Genomic DNA, 15,706 nt, shown 5'->3' on the forward strand with positions numbered 1-15,706 from the left:
TTTACCATCCCAAATCTACCCCGGGGCTTAGTATAGTGACTTCAAGCTCTGAGTTCAGTGCTCCGCACGTAGTAAGCACTCAATAAATAAGATTAATCGATTGGCAGGCAGTGAGCACTTGATAAGTACCATTAAAAAAATAGCAAAATAAAATAAAGAAATGCCATTAATTGATTGAACGAGAGCCTCGAAGCCGACAAATCCATCAATGGTATTTACCGACAGCTTCTTTTGTGCAGAGCACTGTACTGAACGATCAGGAGGGTCCAGTATAACGGAACTGGTCAATCCGTTCCCTGCCCTCAAGGACTGTCCAGTTTAGGGGCCACAAGCCCAAGGAGAAGCAGCAAGAGAAGCAGCGTGGCTCAGTGGAAAGAGCCCGGGCTTTGGAGTCCGAGGTCATGGGTTCAAATCCCGGCTCCTCCAACTGTCAGCTGTGTGACTCTGGGCAAGTCACTTCACTTCTCGGCGCCTCAGTTCCCTCATCTGGAAAATGGGGATGAAGACTGTGAGCCCCCGCCCGTGGGACAACCTGATCACCTTGTAACCTCCCCAGCGCTTAGAACAGTGCTTTGCACATAGTAAGCGCTTAACAAAAGCCATCGTTATTATTATTATTATTATAAGGAGGGTCGCCGGACATCGGCAAAAGCCCCCCAGACCACCGAGGTGAAAGGGCCCATTTTCCTCCCGCTCGCCAACAAGCTAAGGGAGGGCATGTCCAATGCAGAGCTCCCCTGAAAAGAATCAATCAATCAATCGTATTTATTGAGCGCTTACTGTGTGCAGAGCACTGGACTAAGCGCTTGGGAAGTCCAAGTTGGCAACATATAGGGACAGTCCCTACCCAACAGTGGGCTCACAGTCTAAAAGAATCAAAGAATCAAACGAGGCTCATTTAATCAATCAATCAATCAATCAGATTTATTGAGCGCTTACTGTGTGCAGAACACCGGACCAAGCGCCTTGGGGCAGTGCAATAATAACAACAATAATATTAATGGTGGTATTTAGAGAAGCAGCGTGGCTCAGTGGAAAGAGCCCGGGCTTTGGAGTCGGAGGTCGTGGGTTCAAATCCCGGCTCCGCCAATTGTCAGCTGGGTGACTTTGGGCAAGTCACTTCACTTCTCTGAGCCTCAGCTCCCTCATCTGTAAAATGGGGATTAATCAATTATATTTATTGAGCGCTTACTGTGTGCAGAGCACTGTACTAAGTGCTTGGGAAGTACAAGTTGGCAACATAAAGAGACGGTCCCTACCCAACAGTGGGCTCACAGTCTAAAAGGGAGAGACAGAGGACAAAACCAAACAAAATTAAGACTGTGAGCCCCGCCGTGGGACAACCTGATCACCTTGTAACCTCCCCAGCGCTTAGAACAATGCTTCGCACATAGTAGGCGCTTAACAAATACTATTATTAACTGCTTACTAAGGTCTAAGCACTGGGGTGGATACAAGCTAATCAGGTTGGACACAGTCCCTGTCCCACGTGGGGCTCACAATCTCCATCCCCATTTTCCAGGTGAGGGAACTGAGGCCTGGAGAAGTGAAATGATTCGCCCAGGGTCACAAGGCAGACAAGCGGCTGAGAAGCAGCGTGGCTTAGTGGCTGTACATACTAAGCGCTCAATAAATATGACTGATTGATTGATTGGCAAGAGCCCGGGCTTGGGAGACCGAGTTTGTGGGTTCTATTCATCATCATCATCAATCGTATTTATTGAGCGCTTACTATGTGCAGAGCACTGTACTAAGCACTTGGGAAGTAAAAATTGGCAACATATAGAGACAGTCCCTACCCAACAGTGGGACAGTCTATTCCCGGCTCCAACACTTATCAGCTGTGTGACTCTGGGCAAGTCACTTCACTTTTCTGTGCCTCAGTTCCCTCATCCGTAAAAGGGGGGTTAATAATAATAATAATAATGGCATTTATTAAGCGCTTACTATGTGCAAACCACTGTTCTAAGCGCTGGGGAGTTTACAAGGTGATCAGGTTGTCCCACTGGGGGCTCACAATCGTAATCCCCATTTTACGGATGAGGGAACTGAGGCCTGGAGAAGTGAAGTGACTTGCCCAAAGTCACCCAGCTGACAATTGGCAGAGCCGGGATTCGAACCCATGACCTCTGACTCCAAATCCCAGGCTCTTCCCGCTGAGCCACCCTGAAGACTGTGAGCCCCACGTAAGACAACCTGATGACCTTGTATCTTCCCCAGCGCTTAGGACAGCACTATGGCACATAGTAAGCGCTGACCAAATACCATCGTTATCATTATCATCATCATCATCATCAATCGTATTTATTGAGCGCTTACTATGTGCAGAGCACTGTACTAAGCGCTTGGGAAGTACAAACTGGCAACATCTAGAGACAGTCCCTACCCAACAGTGGGCTCACAGTCTAAAAGGGGAAGACAGAGAACAGAACCAAACATACTAACAAAATAAAATAAATAGGATAGATATGTACAAGTAAAATAGAGTAATAAATATGTACAACCATATATACATATAACAACCATATATACATATATTATTATTAAGTGGCGGAGCCGGGATTAGAGACTGGCCCGGATTGAATCCGCCAGGCCTTTGTGCTTCCCGACGGGACAGGATCAGGATCAACATTCCCAGCCCACCTGTCTGTAGGTGTCCTGGTGAGCGTCATCGTTCCTGGAGTTGTAGTATTGTTCGACGAACGCGAAGTATTCCTTCTGCTTCCTTTGGAGAGTGCCTTTTCTCCGCTCCACGTTGGCCGGAAGGTAGCCCTGGGAAGAAGGAAGGGGAGGGGAGAATCCATGAGCGCTTACTACGGGCAGAGCACTGTACTGGGCGCTTGGAACCGCACAACACAATACCATTAGCGGACACCGCTCCCTGCCCACGGCGAGCTTACAGTCTAGAGGGGGAGACAGACAGTAATAATAATAATAATAATAATAATGGTATCTGTTAAGTGCTTAGTACGTTCCAAGCACTGTTCTAAGCGCGGGGGTAAATACAAGGTAATCCGGTTGTCTCTTGTGGGGCTCAAAGTCTTCATCCCCGTTTTCCAGATCAATCAATCCATAATGATGGCATTTGTTAAGCCCTTATTACGTGCAAAGCACTGTCCTAAGTGCTGAGAGGGATGCAAGGTGATCAGGTTGTCCCACGGGGGGCTCACAGTCTTCATCCCCATTTGACAGATGAGGGAACTGAGGCCCAGAGAAGTTAGGCGACTCGCCCAAGGTCACACAGCTGACATGTGGTGGATTAGAACCCGTGACCTCCCGACTTCCAACCCACTAAGCTGTTCTGTGTCAGTCAATCAATCAGTCGTATTTATTGAGCGCTTACTGTGTGCAGAGCACTGGACTAAGCGCTTGGGAAGTCCAAGTTGGCAACATATAGGGACGGTCCCTACCCAACAGTGGGCTCACGGTCTAAAAGGGGGAGACAGAGAACAAAACCAGACTAACAAAATAAAATAAATAGAATAGATATGGACAAGTAAAATAAATAGAGTAATAAATATGTACAAACATATATCCATATATACAGGTGCTGTGGGGAAGGGAAGGAGGTAAGATGGGGGGGATGGAGAGGGGGACGAGGGGAAGAGGAAGGAAGGGGCTCGGTCTGGGAAGGCCTCCTGGAGGAGGTGAGCTCTCAGTAGGGCCCAGACAGTAGACAGTCTAGTAGTAGACAGACAGTAATAATAATAATGATGGTATCTGTTAAGTGCTTAGTACATTCCAAGCCCTGTTCTAAGCGCTGGGGTAAATACAAGGTAATCCAGTTGTCCCTCGTGGGGCTCACAGTCTTCATCCCTGTTTTCCAGATGAGGTCAATCAATCAATCAATCGTATTTATTGAGCGCTTACTGTGTGCAGAGAACTGTACTAAGCGCTTGGGAAGTACAAGTTGGCAACATACAGGGACAGTCCCTAGGTCGCTGAGGCCCAGAGAAGTGAAGTGACTCGCCCAAGGTCACACAGCAGACAAGTACATATTTACTATTCTATTTATTTTGTTAATCAATCCATCGTATTGATTGAGCGCTTACTGTGTGCAGAGCACTGGACTAAGCGCTTGGGAAGTACAAGTTGGCAACATATAGAGACGGTCCCTACCCAATGATGGTTAATGATGTGCATTTAGCTTTAATTCTATTTGTTCCGACGATTTTGACACCCGTCTCCATGTTTTGTCTTGTTGTCGGTCTCCCCCTTCTAGACTACGAGCCCGTTGTTGGGTAGGGACTGTCTCTATACGTTGCCGACTTGTAATAATAATAATGTTGGCATTTGTTAAGCGCTTACTATGTGCAAAGCACTGTTCTGAGCGCTGAAGCACTGTTCCAAGCGCTCAGTACAGCGCTCTGCACACAGTAAGCGCTCAATAAATACGATTGAATGAATGAATGAATGAATGAAAGTGGCGGAGCCGGAATTTCTTGCCAATAAGCCACGCTGCTTCTCCGATCAACTAAACAAGATTTAATGAACGCTTACTGTGTGTAGAGTACTGTACTGACTGCTTGGGAGACTCCCATAAAACAGGGCTGATAGAAACGATTCCAACTCACAACAAGCTTACAGGAAGAGACGGATAATATTACAATCAACTGTATTTACCGAGCGTGTACTGTGTGCACAGCACTGTACTAATAATGGCCTTTAATAATAATAATAATAATAATAATAATAATAATAATAATAATAATAATGGTGGTGGTATTTGTTGATTGGTAGCCATTGGAGATTTTTGAGCAATAATGATGGCATTTGTTAAGCGCTTACTATGTGCAAAGCACCGTTCTAAGCGCTGGGGGGGATACAATGGGATCAAGTTGTCCCACGTGGGGCTCACAGTCTTAATCCTCATTTTACAGATGAGGTCACTGAGGCTCAGAGAAGTTAAGTGACTTGCCCAAGGTCACACAGCAGACATGTGGCAGAGGCGGGATTTGAACCCACGACCTCTGACTCCAAGGCCCGGGCTCCTTCCACTGAGCCACGCTGCGAACCCGTTGTTGGGTAGGGACCGCCTCTATATGTTGCCAAGTTGTACTTCCCAAGCGCTTGGTACAGTGCTCTGCACAGAGTAAGCGCTCAATAAATACGATTGATTGATCGATTGATCTGTTGCCGAATTGTACTTTCCAAGCGCTTGGTCCAGTGCTCTGCACACAGTAAGCGCTCAATAAGTACGATTGATTGATTGATTGATAGGCAACTGTCATGAATTATTACTTCTACTCGTTTTCCAGCAGTCACGTCAACCCAAGGTTGAAATGACGCAAAGAATGGGGGACCATCATCGGCGATGAATCTAAAAGGGCTCGGTCGGCGAGCGGGAGACTGATGGCCGTAATTCAGGCAAAGTGGCGGGTGGCGGCAGGCGGGATTCACCTGACGGATAAAGGAAAAAAAGGAGGCAACTTACTGAGAGGAGCTTCCAGGTGATGGGGCGGACGGGCTTGGGAATTCCGGACCAGCTCAGCTTCCGTAATTCGTCTGCGGGCGGGCAACAGGGGAGGGAGAGCGCGCGTGACCGAAGGAAGACCAAAAAAGAAATAAATAACAATCATGACCGCGGGAATTACTATCACTACGGTACTTGTTAAATCAATCAATCAATCAATCGTATTTATTCATTCAATCGTATTTATTGAGCGCTTACTGTGTGCAGAGCACTGGACTAAGCGCTTGGGAAGTCCAAGTTGGCAACACATAGAGACGGTCCCTACCCAACAGCGGGCTCACAGTCTAGAAGGGGGAGATAGACAACAAAACAAAACATATTAACAAAATAAAATAAATGGAATAAATATGTACAAGTAAAATAACGCGTACACAAACACAGAGAGCCGCAGTCATTCATTCATTCAATCGTATTTATTGAGCGCTTACTGTGTGCAGAGCACTGGACTAAGCGCTTGGGAAGTCCAAGTTGGCAACGTATAGACGGTCCCTACCCAACGGTGGGCTCACAGTCTAGAAGGGAGAGACAGAGAACAAAACCAAACATATTAACAAAATAAAATAAATAGAATAGATAGGTACAAGTAAAATAAATGGAGTAATAAATGTGTACAAACATATATCCATATATACAGGTGCTGTGGGGAAGGGAAGGAGGTAAGATGGGGTTGGATAATCAGGTTGGATACCGTCCCTGTCCCACATGGGGCTCACAGTCTTCGTCCCCATTTTTCAGATGAGGGAACTGAGCCACGGAGAAGTGAAGCGACTCGCCCACGGTCACCCAGCAGACAAGGGGCAGGATTAGAACCCAGGTCCCTTGACTCCCAAGCCTGGGCTCTATCCACTAGGCCCCGCTGCTATTCTCCCACATGGGCGAGGCCCAGGCTTTGTGATCGCTGTAGGTTGCCAACTTGTACTTCCCAAGCGCTTAGTACAGTGCTCTGCACACAGTAAGCGCTCAATAAATCATCATCATCATCAATTGTGTTTATTGAGCGCTTACTATGTGCAGAGCACTGTACTAAGCGCTTGGGAAGTACAAATTGGCAACATATAGAGACAGTCCCTACCCAACAGTGGGCTCACAGTCTAAAAGGGGGAGACAGAGAACAAAACCTAACATACTAACAAGATAAAATAAATAGAATAGATATGTACAAATAAAATAAATAAATAAATAAATAGAGTAAGAAAATATGTACAAGCATATATACATATATACACCACTGAATGAATGAATGAATCCAGGCCCCTGGACTCGACACCGAGGAGGAACTGAAGCTCTTCTCCGCCCACCTGCCTACCTTAAAAGATCAATCAATCGTATTTATTGAGCGCTTACTGTGTGCAGAGCACTGTACTAAGCGCTCGGGAAGTATAAGTTGGAAGTATAGAGACAGTCCCTACCCAACAGCGGGCTCACAGTCTAGAAGGGGGAGACAGAGAACAAAACCAAACATACTGACAAAATAAAATAAATAGAATAGATAGGTACAAGTAAAATAAATAGAGTAATAAATATGTACAAACATAGATACAGGTGCTGTGGGGAAGGGAAGGAGGTAAGATGGGGGGGATGGAGAGGGGGACGAGGGGGAGAGGAAGGAAGGGGCTCAGCCTGGGAAGGCCTCCTAAAGCGCTTACTAGGTATTCAGTCATTCAATCGTATTTATTGAGCACTCTGCGTGCAGAGCACTGTAACTAAGTGCTGGAAAAGTTCAATTCGGTAACAGACTGAGACAGTAATGGACTCGCGGTCTAGAAAGGGGAGACAGACAACAAAACAAGTAGACAGGCATCAATCAATCAATCAATCGTATTTACTGAGTGCTTACTGTGTGCAGAGCACTGTACTAAGCGCTTGGGAAGTCCAAGTTGGCAACATAGAGAGACAGTCCCTACCCAACAGCGGGCTCACAGTCTACAAGGGGGAGACAGACAACAAAACCAAACATACTAACAAAATAAGTAAATAGAATAGATATGTACAAGTAAAATAGAGTAATAAATCTGTACAAACATATATACATATATACAGTTGCTGTGGGGAGGGGAAGGAGGTAAGATGGGGGGGATGGAGAGGGGGATGAGGGGGAGAGGAAGGAAGGGGCTCAGCCTGGGAAGGCCTCCTAAAGCGCTTACTAGGTATTCAGTCATTCATTCGTATTTATTGAGCACTCTGCGTGCAGAGCACTGTAACTAAGCGCTGGAAAAGTTCAATTTGGTAACAGGTAGAGACAGTAATGGACTCGCGGTCTAGAAAGGGGAGACGGACAACAAAACAAGTAGCCAGGCATCAATCAATCAATCACTCAATCAATCGTATTTATTGAGCGCTTACTGCATGCAGAGCACTGTGCTAAGCGCTTGGGAAGTCCAAGTTGGCAACATAGAGAGACAGTCCCTACCCAACAGCGGGCTCACAGTCTAGACTTCTAGGGACCGTCTCCAGAGGTTGCCAACTTGGACTTCCCAAGCGCTTAGTACAGTGCTCTGCACACAGTAAGCGCTCAACAAATATGGCTGATTGATTGATTGGTTGAGTCATTTAACTTCTCTGTGCCTCAGTTACCTCATCTGTAAAATGGGGATTGAGACTGTGAGCCCCACGTGGGACAACCTTATCACCTTGTAACCTCCCCAGCGCTTAGAACAGTGCTTTGCACATAGTAAGCGCTTAATAAATGCCACTGTTATTATTATTATTATTATTATTATTAATGCAACCGGGATGGCGGTTTGGCCAACGGCCCCGGGGCTCCAGACTTTCATCCTCCGGCACCCACACACCTCTTCGGGCCGCGTCCGCGGGCCACTGGCTTTTGCTGATTTCGCGAATCGTTTCTGATTCATTTATTTCTCTTTTGTTGACTTATAAAGATTCTCCGCTCCCACTGCAAACGGAAGCAATTATTTTTCCCCGAAACCTTTTATGAATCCCACATTCGCTGCTTTTTCAAACGCCTAACAGCTAATGATTAATACTGTAAATAAAAGAAATGCTTCGAGAGGAGAGCACGCTTCTATAATCACCCCAAATGCGGAGCCCTGATGTCTAATCATTTTCAAATTGCTGGGAGACTACTACTATTTATTCATTTATTTGACTTGTACATGTTTATTCTATTGATTTTATTTGGTTAATATGTTTGGTTTTGTTGTCTGTCTCCCCCTCCTAGACTGTGAGCCCGCTGTTGGGTAGGGACCGTCTCTCTATGTTGCCAACTTGGACTTCCCAAGCGCTTAGTACAGTGCTCTGCACGCAGTAAGCGCTCAATAAATACGATTGATGATGATTACTACTACTACATTCCCACTACTGGTGTTCATCCCCCCTCCCCTCCCCATCACCCCTACTCGCTCCCTTTTCAATCAATCGTATTTATTGAGCGCTTACTGTGTGCAGAGCACTGTACTAAGCGCTCCCTTTGGTCTGCAAGCGCTTGGTAAAGTGCTCTGCACACAGTAAGCGCTCAACAAATACAGTTGAATGAATGAATGAATACCCCTCTCCCCCCACCCACAGCACCTGTGTACATATGAAGGTATTTATTATTGTAATTCTATTTATTTTCATCATCATCGTCAATCGTATTTATTGAGCGCTTACTGTGTGCAGAGCACTGTACTAAGCGCTCCCTTTGGTCTGCAAGCGCTTAGTAAAGTGCTCTGCACATAGTAAGCGCTCAACAAATACAGCTGAATGAATGAATACCCCTCTCCCCCCACCCACAGCACCTGTGTATATATGAAGGTATTTATTATTGTAATTCTATTTATTTTCATCATCATCATCATCGTCAATCGTATTTATTGAGCGCTTACTAAGCAGAGCACTGTACTAAGCGTTTGGGAAGTACAAATTGGCAACACATAGAGACAGTCCCTACCCAACAGTGGGCACACAGTCTAGAAGGGGAAGACAGAGAACAAAACCAAACATACTAACAAAATAAAATAAATAGAATTTCATTAATGCTGTGTATATATCTATAATTCTTTTTACTTATAATGCTGCTACCGATGCCTGTTTACTTGTTTTGCGCTCGTTGAGGGCAGGGATTGTCTCATTTGTTGCTGAACCGTACTTCCCAAGCGCTCAGTACAGTGCTCTGCACACAGTAAGGGCTCAACAAATACGACCGAATGAATGAATGTTCAATCACTACTTTGGCCTCAGACAGCTGAATTTCCTGAACACTGTACTAAGCGCTTGGGAGAGTACAATATAACAGACGGGGTCCCGGCCCACACAGTCTTGGGCTGATTACCATGGGTTCTAATCCCGGCTCTGCCACTGGCCTGCTGTGTGACCTTGGGGAAGTCACTTCACTTCCCGGGGCCTCAGTTCCCTCATCTGGAAAATGGGGATTGAGACTGTGAGCCCCACATCAATCAATCAATCAATCGTATTTATTGAGCGCTTACTGTGCTGTACTAAGCGCTTGGGCACTGTACGAAGCGCCTGGGCACTGTACTAAGCGCTGTCCCACATGGGACAGGGACTGTGTCCAAACCACTTGGCGTGCATAATAGACTTCTAGACTGTGAGCCCGCTGTTGGATAGGGACCGTCTCTGTATGTTGCCAACTTGGACTTATAATAATAATAATAATAATGGCATTTATTAAGCGCTTACTATGTGCAGAGCACTGTTCTAAGCGCTGGAGAATTTACAAGGTGATCAGGTTGTCCCACGTGGGGCTCACAGTCTTCATCCCCATTTTACAGATGAGGGAACTGAGGCCCAGAGAAGTGAAGTGACTTCCCCAAGGTCACACAGCTAACACGTGGCGGAGCCGGGATTTGAACCCATGACCTCTGACTCCAAAGCCCCGTGCTCTTTCCACTGAGCCACACTGCTTCACGCTACATATATATATATGTATATATGTTTGTACATATTGATTACTCTATTTTACTTGTACATATCTATCCTATTTATTTTATTTTGTTAGTATGTTTGGTTTTGTTGTCTGTCTCCCCCTTTTAGACTGTGAGCCCACTGTCGGGTAGGGACCGTCTCTATATATTGCCAACTTGGACTTCCCAAGCGCTTAGTACAGCGCCCTGCACACAGTAAGCGCTCAAAAAATCGCTTTGCACATAGTAAGCGCTTAATAAATGCCATCATTATTATAATAAATACGAGTGAATGAATGAACTGTCTTCTTGGGCAGGTCACCTCACTCCTTTGGGCCTCAGTTCCCTCACTTGGAAAATGGGGATGGACTGAATGAATAAATGAATGAATTATGGCATGTGATGGCCACCTGTAGATATAATAATAATCATGATGATGGCGTTTATTAAGCGCTTACTATGTGCGAAGCACTGTTCGAAGCGCTGGGGAGGTTACAAGCTGATCAGGTTGTCCCACGGGGGGCTCACAGTCTTCATCCCCGTTTTACAGATGAGGGAACTGAGGCCCAGAGAAGTGAAGTGACTTGCCCAAGGTCACACAGCTGACATGTGGCGGAGCCGGGATTTGAACCCATGACCTCTGACTCCAAAGCCCTGTGCTCTTTCCACTGAGCCACACTGCTTCACGCTACATATATATATATGCATATACATTTCTACATATTGATTACTCTATTTTACTTGTACATATCTATCCTATTTATTTTATTTTGTTAGTATGTTTGGTTTTGTTGTCTGTCTCCCCCTTTTAGACTGTGAGCCCACTGTTGGGTAGGGACCGGCTCTAGATGTTGCCGACTTGGACTTCCCAAGCGCTTAGTACAGTGCTCTGCACACAGTAAGCGCTCAATAAATGCGATTGATTGATTGATTGATTCTCTGTGTTACCACGGACAAATCACTTCACTGCCCCGTGACTCCGCTTACTCATCTGTAAAATGGGGATGAAGACTGTGAGCCCCGTGTGGGACAGGGACTGTGTCCAACCCCAGGAGCTTGTATCTATTTATTTACGAATATTCACGTCCGTCTCCCCCTCTAAACTGTAAGCTCCCTGTGGGCAGGGAATGTGTCTGTTTATTGCTCTCCTGTCCTCTCCCAAGCACTCCCTACGGTGTTTCGCTCAATAAATAGGACCGAATAAACGAATGAATGAAGGCCCCTACCCCAGTGCTATTAGTACAGTGCCTGGCACACAGTACGCCCTTAAATATCATAAAAATACATGAATAAAGACAGAAATAGGAACATCTGGCTGGAAAAGCAACCTGAAATCTGCCCGCGGTGATTACGGCTGTTGAATGAGAGGATGAGGGAAAACAGCAAGCTTAATTAATAGCATCTCATCCGGCCCGACATACATCCCGGCTCCTCCTCCTCGTCACAATACCGTGATGGCTGAATATTTGTGAAAATAATATTGATATCACAACTCTAGGTCGCTCGGCACTGGAACCCACTTCTCTGTAAATGTCCTGCGTCGCAAATTACGGGGCCAGATGTTTTATGACTGTATTCTGCTTACGGATATGATTATGCAGAACATCCAGCGTACTAAACTGTGAAATAATTTGGGACTCATGCGATCTAATTGGATGCAAAATATCACATTTGAGACCGAACTTGAAATCTGCTAGGAAACGCTTTATGCCCCAAATTTATAATTATTAGCTACCTTTTTCCTCTGACAAGGCAGGAACAATAGACGGGATTTAGAGACCTCATCAAAGCTTTTTTTCCTCATTTTCCCTGCCATCAGTTCCTTTTAACTGGCTCTAATTGTCCAATCCTTTTTCCTCAAGCATAAAGTAATGCAAAATAGAAGACACAAGCAACAAAACAGCCAACTTTGAACGGAGAGGAGACCTAACCGTTCCAGCCAACCTGTTGCGATGGCAGAGTGAAATCACAGGAAAAAAAAAAATCTCAGACGGAGGACAGACAATTTTTTCCCCAAAAAACCGCGATCGAAGCAGAGATTTTCTCTGAGGTACAAAAATCCAATTTGAGCTGCTCCACCTGGTCAAGGCCCTACTGAGAGCTCACCTCCTCCAGGAGGCCTTCCCAAACTGAGCCCCTTCCTTCCTCTCCCCCTCATCCCCCCCTCCATCCCCCCCATCTTACCTCCTTCCCTTCCCCACAGCACCTGTATATATGGATATATGGTTGTACATATTTATTACTCTATTTATTTTACTTGTACACATCTATTCTATTTATTTTATTTTGTTAGTATGTTTGGTCTTGTTCTCTGTCTCCCCCTTTTAGACTGTGAGCCCACTGCTGGGTAGGGACTGCCTCTATATGTTGACAACTTGGACTTCCCAAGCGCTTAGTGCAGTGCTCTGCACACAGTAAGCGCTCAATAAATACGATTGATGATGATGATGACGATGGTCAGGCCGGGCCGGCCCATCCACTGCCAGGATTTTCCCAGCCCGTCGGGAGTCAACGGGGTGGCCTCGCGTTTTAGACATATTTATTACTCTATTTATTTATTTATTTATTTATTTATTTTACTTGTACATTTCTATCCTATTTATTTTATTTTGTTGGTATGTTTGGTTTCGTTCTCTGTCTCCCCCTTTCAGACTGTGAGCCCACTGTTGGGTAGGGACTGTCTCTATGTGTTGCCAATTTGTACTTCCCAAGCGCTTAGTACAGTGCTCTGCACATAGTAAGCGCTCAATAAATACGATTGATTGATTGATTGATTGAGTGATCTAGAGAATCTGGGCCTTTCATAAACACCGCGCCACACTGTTGCTATCCGGCGCTTAGAACAGTGCATGGCACATAGTAGGCGCTTAATACCATCATTATCATTATTATCGATGAAGAGAAATACCTAATTCACTCATTTACTGTTTCCTTTCGTTATTATCATTCATTCAATCGTATTTATTGAGCGCTCACCATGCGCAGAGCACGGGACTAAGGCTTGGAAAATACAATTTGGCAACATATAGCGACAATCCCTACCCAACAACGGGCTCACAGTCTAGAAGGGGGAGGCAGACGACAAAACAGAACAAGTACACAGGCAACTTTTAGACTGTGAGCCCACTGTTGGATAGGGACCGTCTCTATATGTTGCCAAACGTATGGAGTCTGTGAAGCCGAGGTCGGATAGCGTGTCGAGGAGAAGGGGGTGGTCCACGGCGTTGAAGGCGGCTGAGAGGTCGAGGAGGATTAGGATAGAGTAGGAGCCGTTGGATTTGGCAAGCAGGGGGTCATTGGTGACCTTTGAGAGGGCCGTTTCCGTGAAATGCAGGGGATGGAAGCCACATTGGAGGGGGTCGAGGAGAGAGTTGGCGCTGAGGAATTCCAGGCAGCGCGTGTAGACGACTCGTTCAAGGAGTTTGGAAAGGAATGGTAGGAGGGATACGGGGCGATAACTAGAAGGTGAGGTGGGGTCAAGAGAGGGTTTTTTTAGGATGGGAGAGACATGGGCATGTTTGAAGGCAGAGGGGAAGGAACCAGTGGACAGTGAGCGGTTGAAGATGGAAGTTAAGGAGGGGAGAAGGGACGGAGCAAGAGATTTCAGGAGATTTATTTATTTTATTTTGTTAGTATGTTTGGTTTTGTCCTCTGTCTGCCCCTTTTAGACTGTGAGCCCAATGTTGGGTAGGGACTGTCTCTATATGTTGCCGATTGGTACTTCCCAAGCGCTTAGTACAGTGCTGTGCACACAGTAAGCGCTCAATAAATATGATTGATTGATTGATTGATTGATTCAGGAGATGAGAGGGAATGGGGTCCGAAGCACAGGTGGCCGGAGTAGCACTGGAGAGGAGGGGGGAGAGCTCCTCTGAGGAGACTGCTGGGAAGGATGGGAGGGTAGCGGAGAGGGTTGAGAGCCGGGGGGTTGGAGAAAGGGGGGAAGAGACTTTGGGGAGGTCGGACCTGATGGATTTAATTCTGTTAATGAAGCAGGAGGCCAGATCGTTGGGGGTGAGGGAAGGAGGAGGGGGAGGAACAGGGGGCCTGAGAAGGGAGTTGAATGTACGGAATATCTGTATAATCCCTGAAACGGAAATGCAGCTAACCTGTTCCATTGGCTAACGATATACGGTACATTTCATTCATTCATTCAATTGTATTTATCGAGCGCTTACTGTGTGCAGGGCACTGTGCTAAGCGCTTGGGATTTACCATAAAGGAGGGGAAAAAATATCCGTATAAGCCCTGAAACGGAAATGCAGCTAACCTGTTCCACTGGCTAACGATCTACGGTACATTTCATTCATTCATTCAATTGTATTTATCGAGCGCTTACTGTGTGCAGGGCACTGTGCTAAGCGCTTGGGATTTACCATTAAGGAGGGGAAAAAATATCCGTATAAGCCCTGAAACGGAAATGCAGCTAACCTGTTCCATTGGCTAACGATATACGGTACATTTCATTCATTCATTCAATTGTATTTATCGAGCGCTTACTGTGTGCAGGGCACTGTGCTAAGCGCTTGGGATTTACCATAAAGGAGGGGAAAAAAATATCTGTATAATCCCTGAAAGGGAAATGCAGCTAACCTGTTCCACTGGCTGACAATATACGGTACATTTCATTCATTCATTAATTGTATTTATCGAGCGCTTACTGTGTGCAGGGCACTGTGCTAAGCGCTTGGGATTTATCATAAAGGAGGGGAAAAAATATCCATATAAGCCCTGAAACGGAAATGCAGCTAACCTGTTCCACTGGCTAACGATATACGGTACATTTCATTCATTCATTCAATTGTATTTATCGAGCGCTTACTGTGTGCAGGGCACTGTGCTAAGCGCTTGGGATTTACCATGAAGGAGGGGAAAAAATATCCGTATATCCCTGAATATCCCTGAAACGGAAATGCAGCTAACCTGTTCCACTGGATAACAATATACGGTACGTGTGTCTGGAGATCTATTTTAACATTACCGGGTTATTTCTGCGTATCACGCAATGTTCCTCTCGACAAAAGGTTGACGCTGGTGACATTTAAAATCTGGACTGTTTCAGGATAATAAATGGGGTATTTATTAACCGCTTACTCTGTGCCAAGCGCTGTACTAAGCGCAAGAATAGATACGGGATGATCAGGTCTGACACGGTAGCCACGCAGGATGGCTTAGTGGCCAGAGCCCTCTGGAGACATTTAAAATTTGGACTGTTTCAGGATAATAAATGGGGTATTTATTAACCGCTTACTCTGTGCCAAGCGCTGTACTAAGCGCAAGAATAGATACGGGATGATCAGGTCTGACACGGTAGCCACGCAGGATGGCTGAGTGGCCAGAGCCCTCTGGAGACATTTAAAATTTGGAC

The 15,706-nt window shown here is 45.8% G+C and overlaps 1 protein-coding gene across 3 annotated transcripts in view; it reads right to left on the reverse strand.

The window, feature by feature from the left end:
- The window catches only part of TBC1D22A (TBC1 domain family member 22A), a 255,224-nt gene that overhangs the window by 200,670 nt on the left and 38,848 nt on the right, over positions 1–15,706 (reverse strand). For all 3 annotated transcript variants that reach the window (XM_038756460.1, XM_038756459.1, XM_038756461.1), the window contains exons 5-6: positions 5,435–5,505; positions 2,644–2,772 (exon numbers count right to left, since the gene is read on the reverse strand). In XM_038756460.1, the coding sequence (XP_038612388.1) occupies positions 2,644–2,772; positions 5,435–5,505 (200 nt within the window). The remainder of the gene's footprint in view (positions 1–2,643; positions 2,773–5,434; positions 5,506–15,706) is intronic.

The sequence above is a fragment of the Tachyglossus aculeatus genome, chromosome 14 (assembly GCF_015852505.1).
Source record: "Tachyglossus aculeatus isolate mTacAcu1 chromosome 14, mTacAcu1.pri, whole genome shotgun sequence".
Lineage (NCBI taxonomy): Eukaryota > Metazoa > Chordata > Mammalia > Monotremata > Tachyglossidae > Tachyglossus > Tachyglossus aculeatus.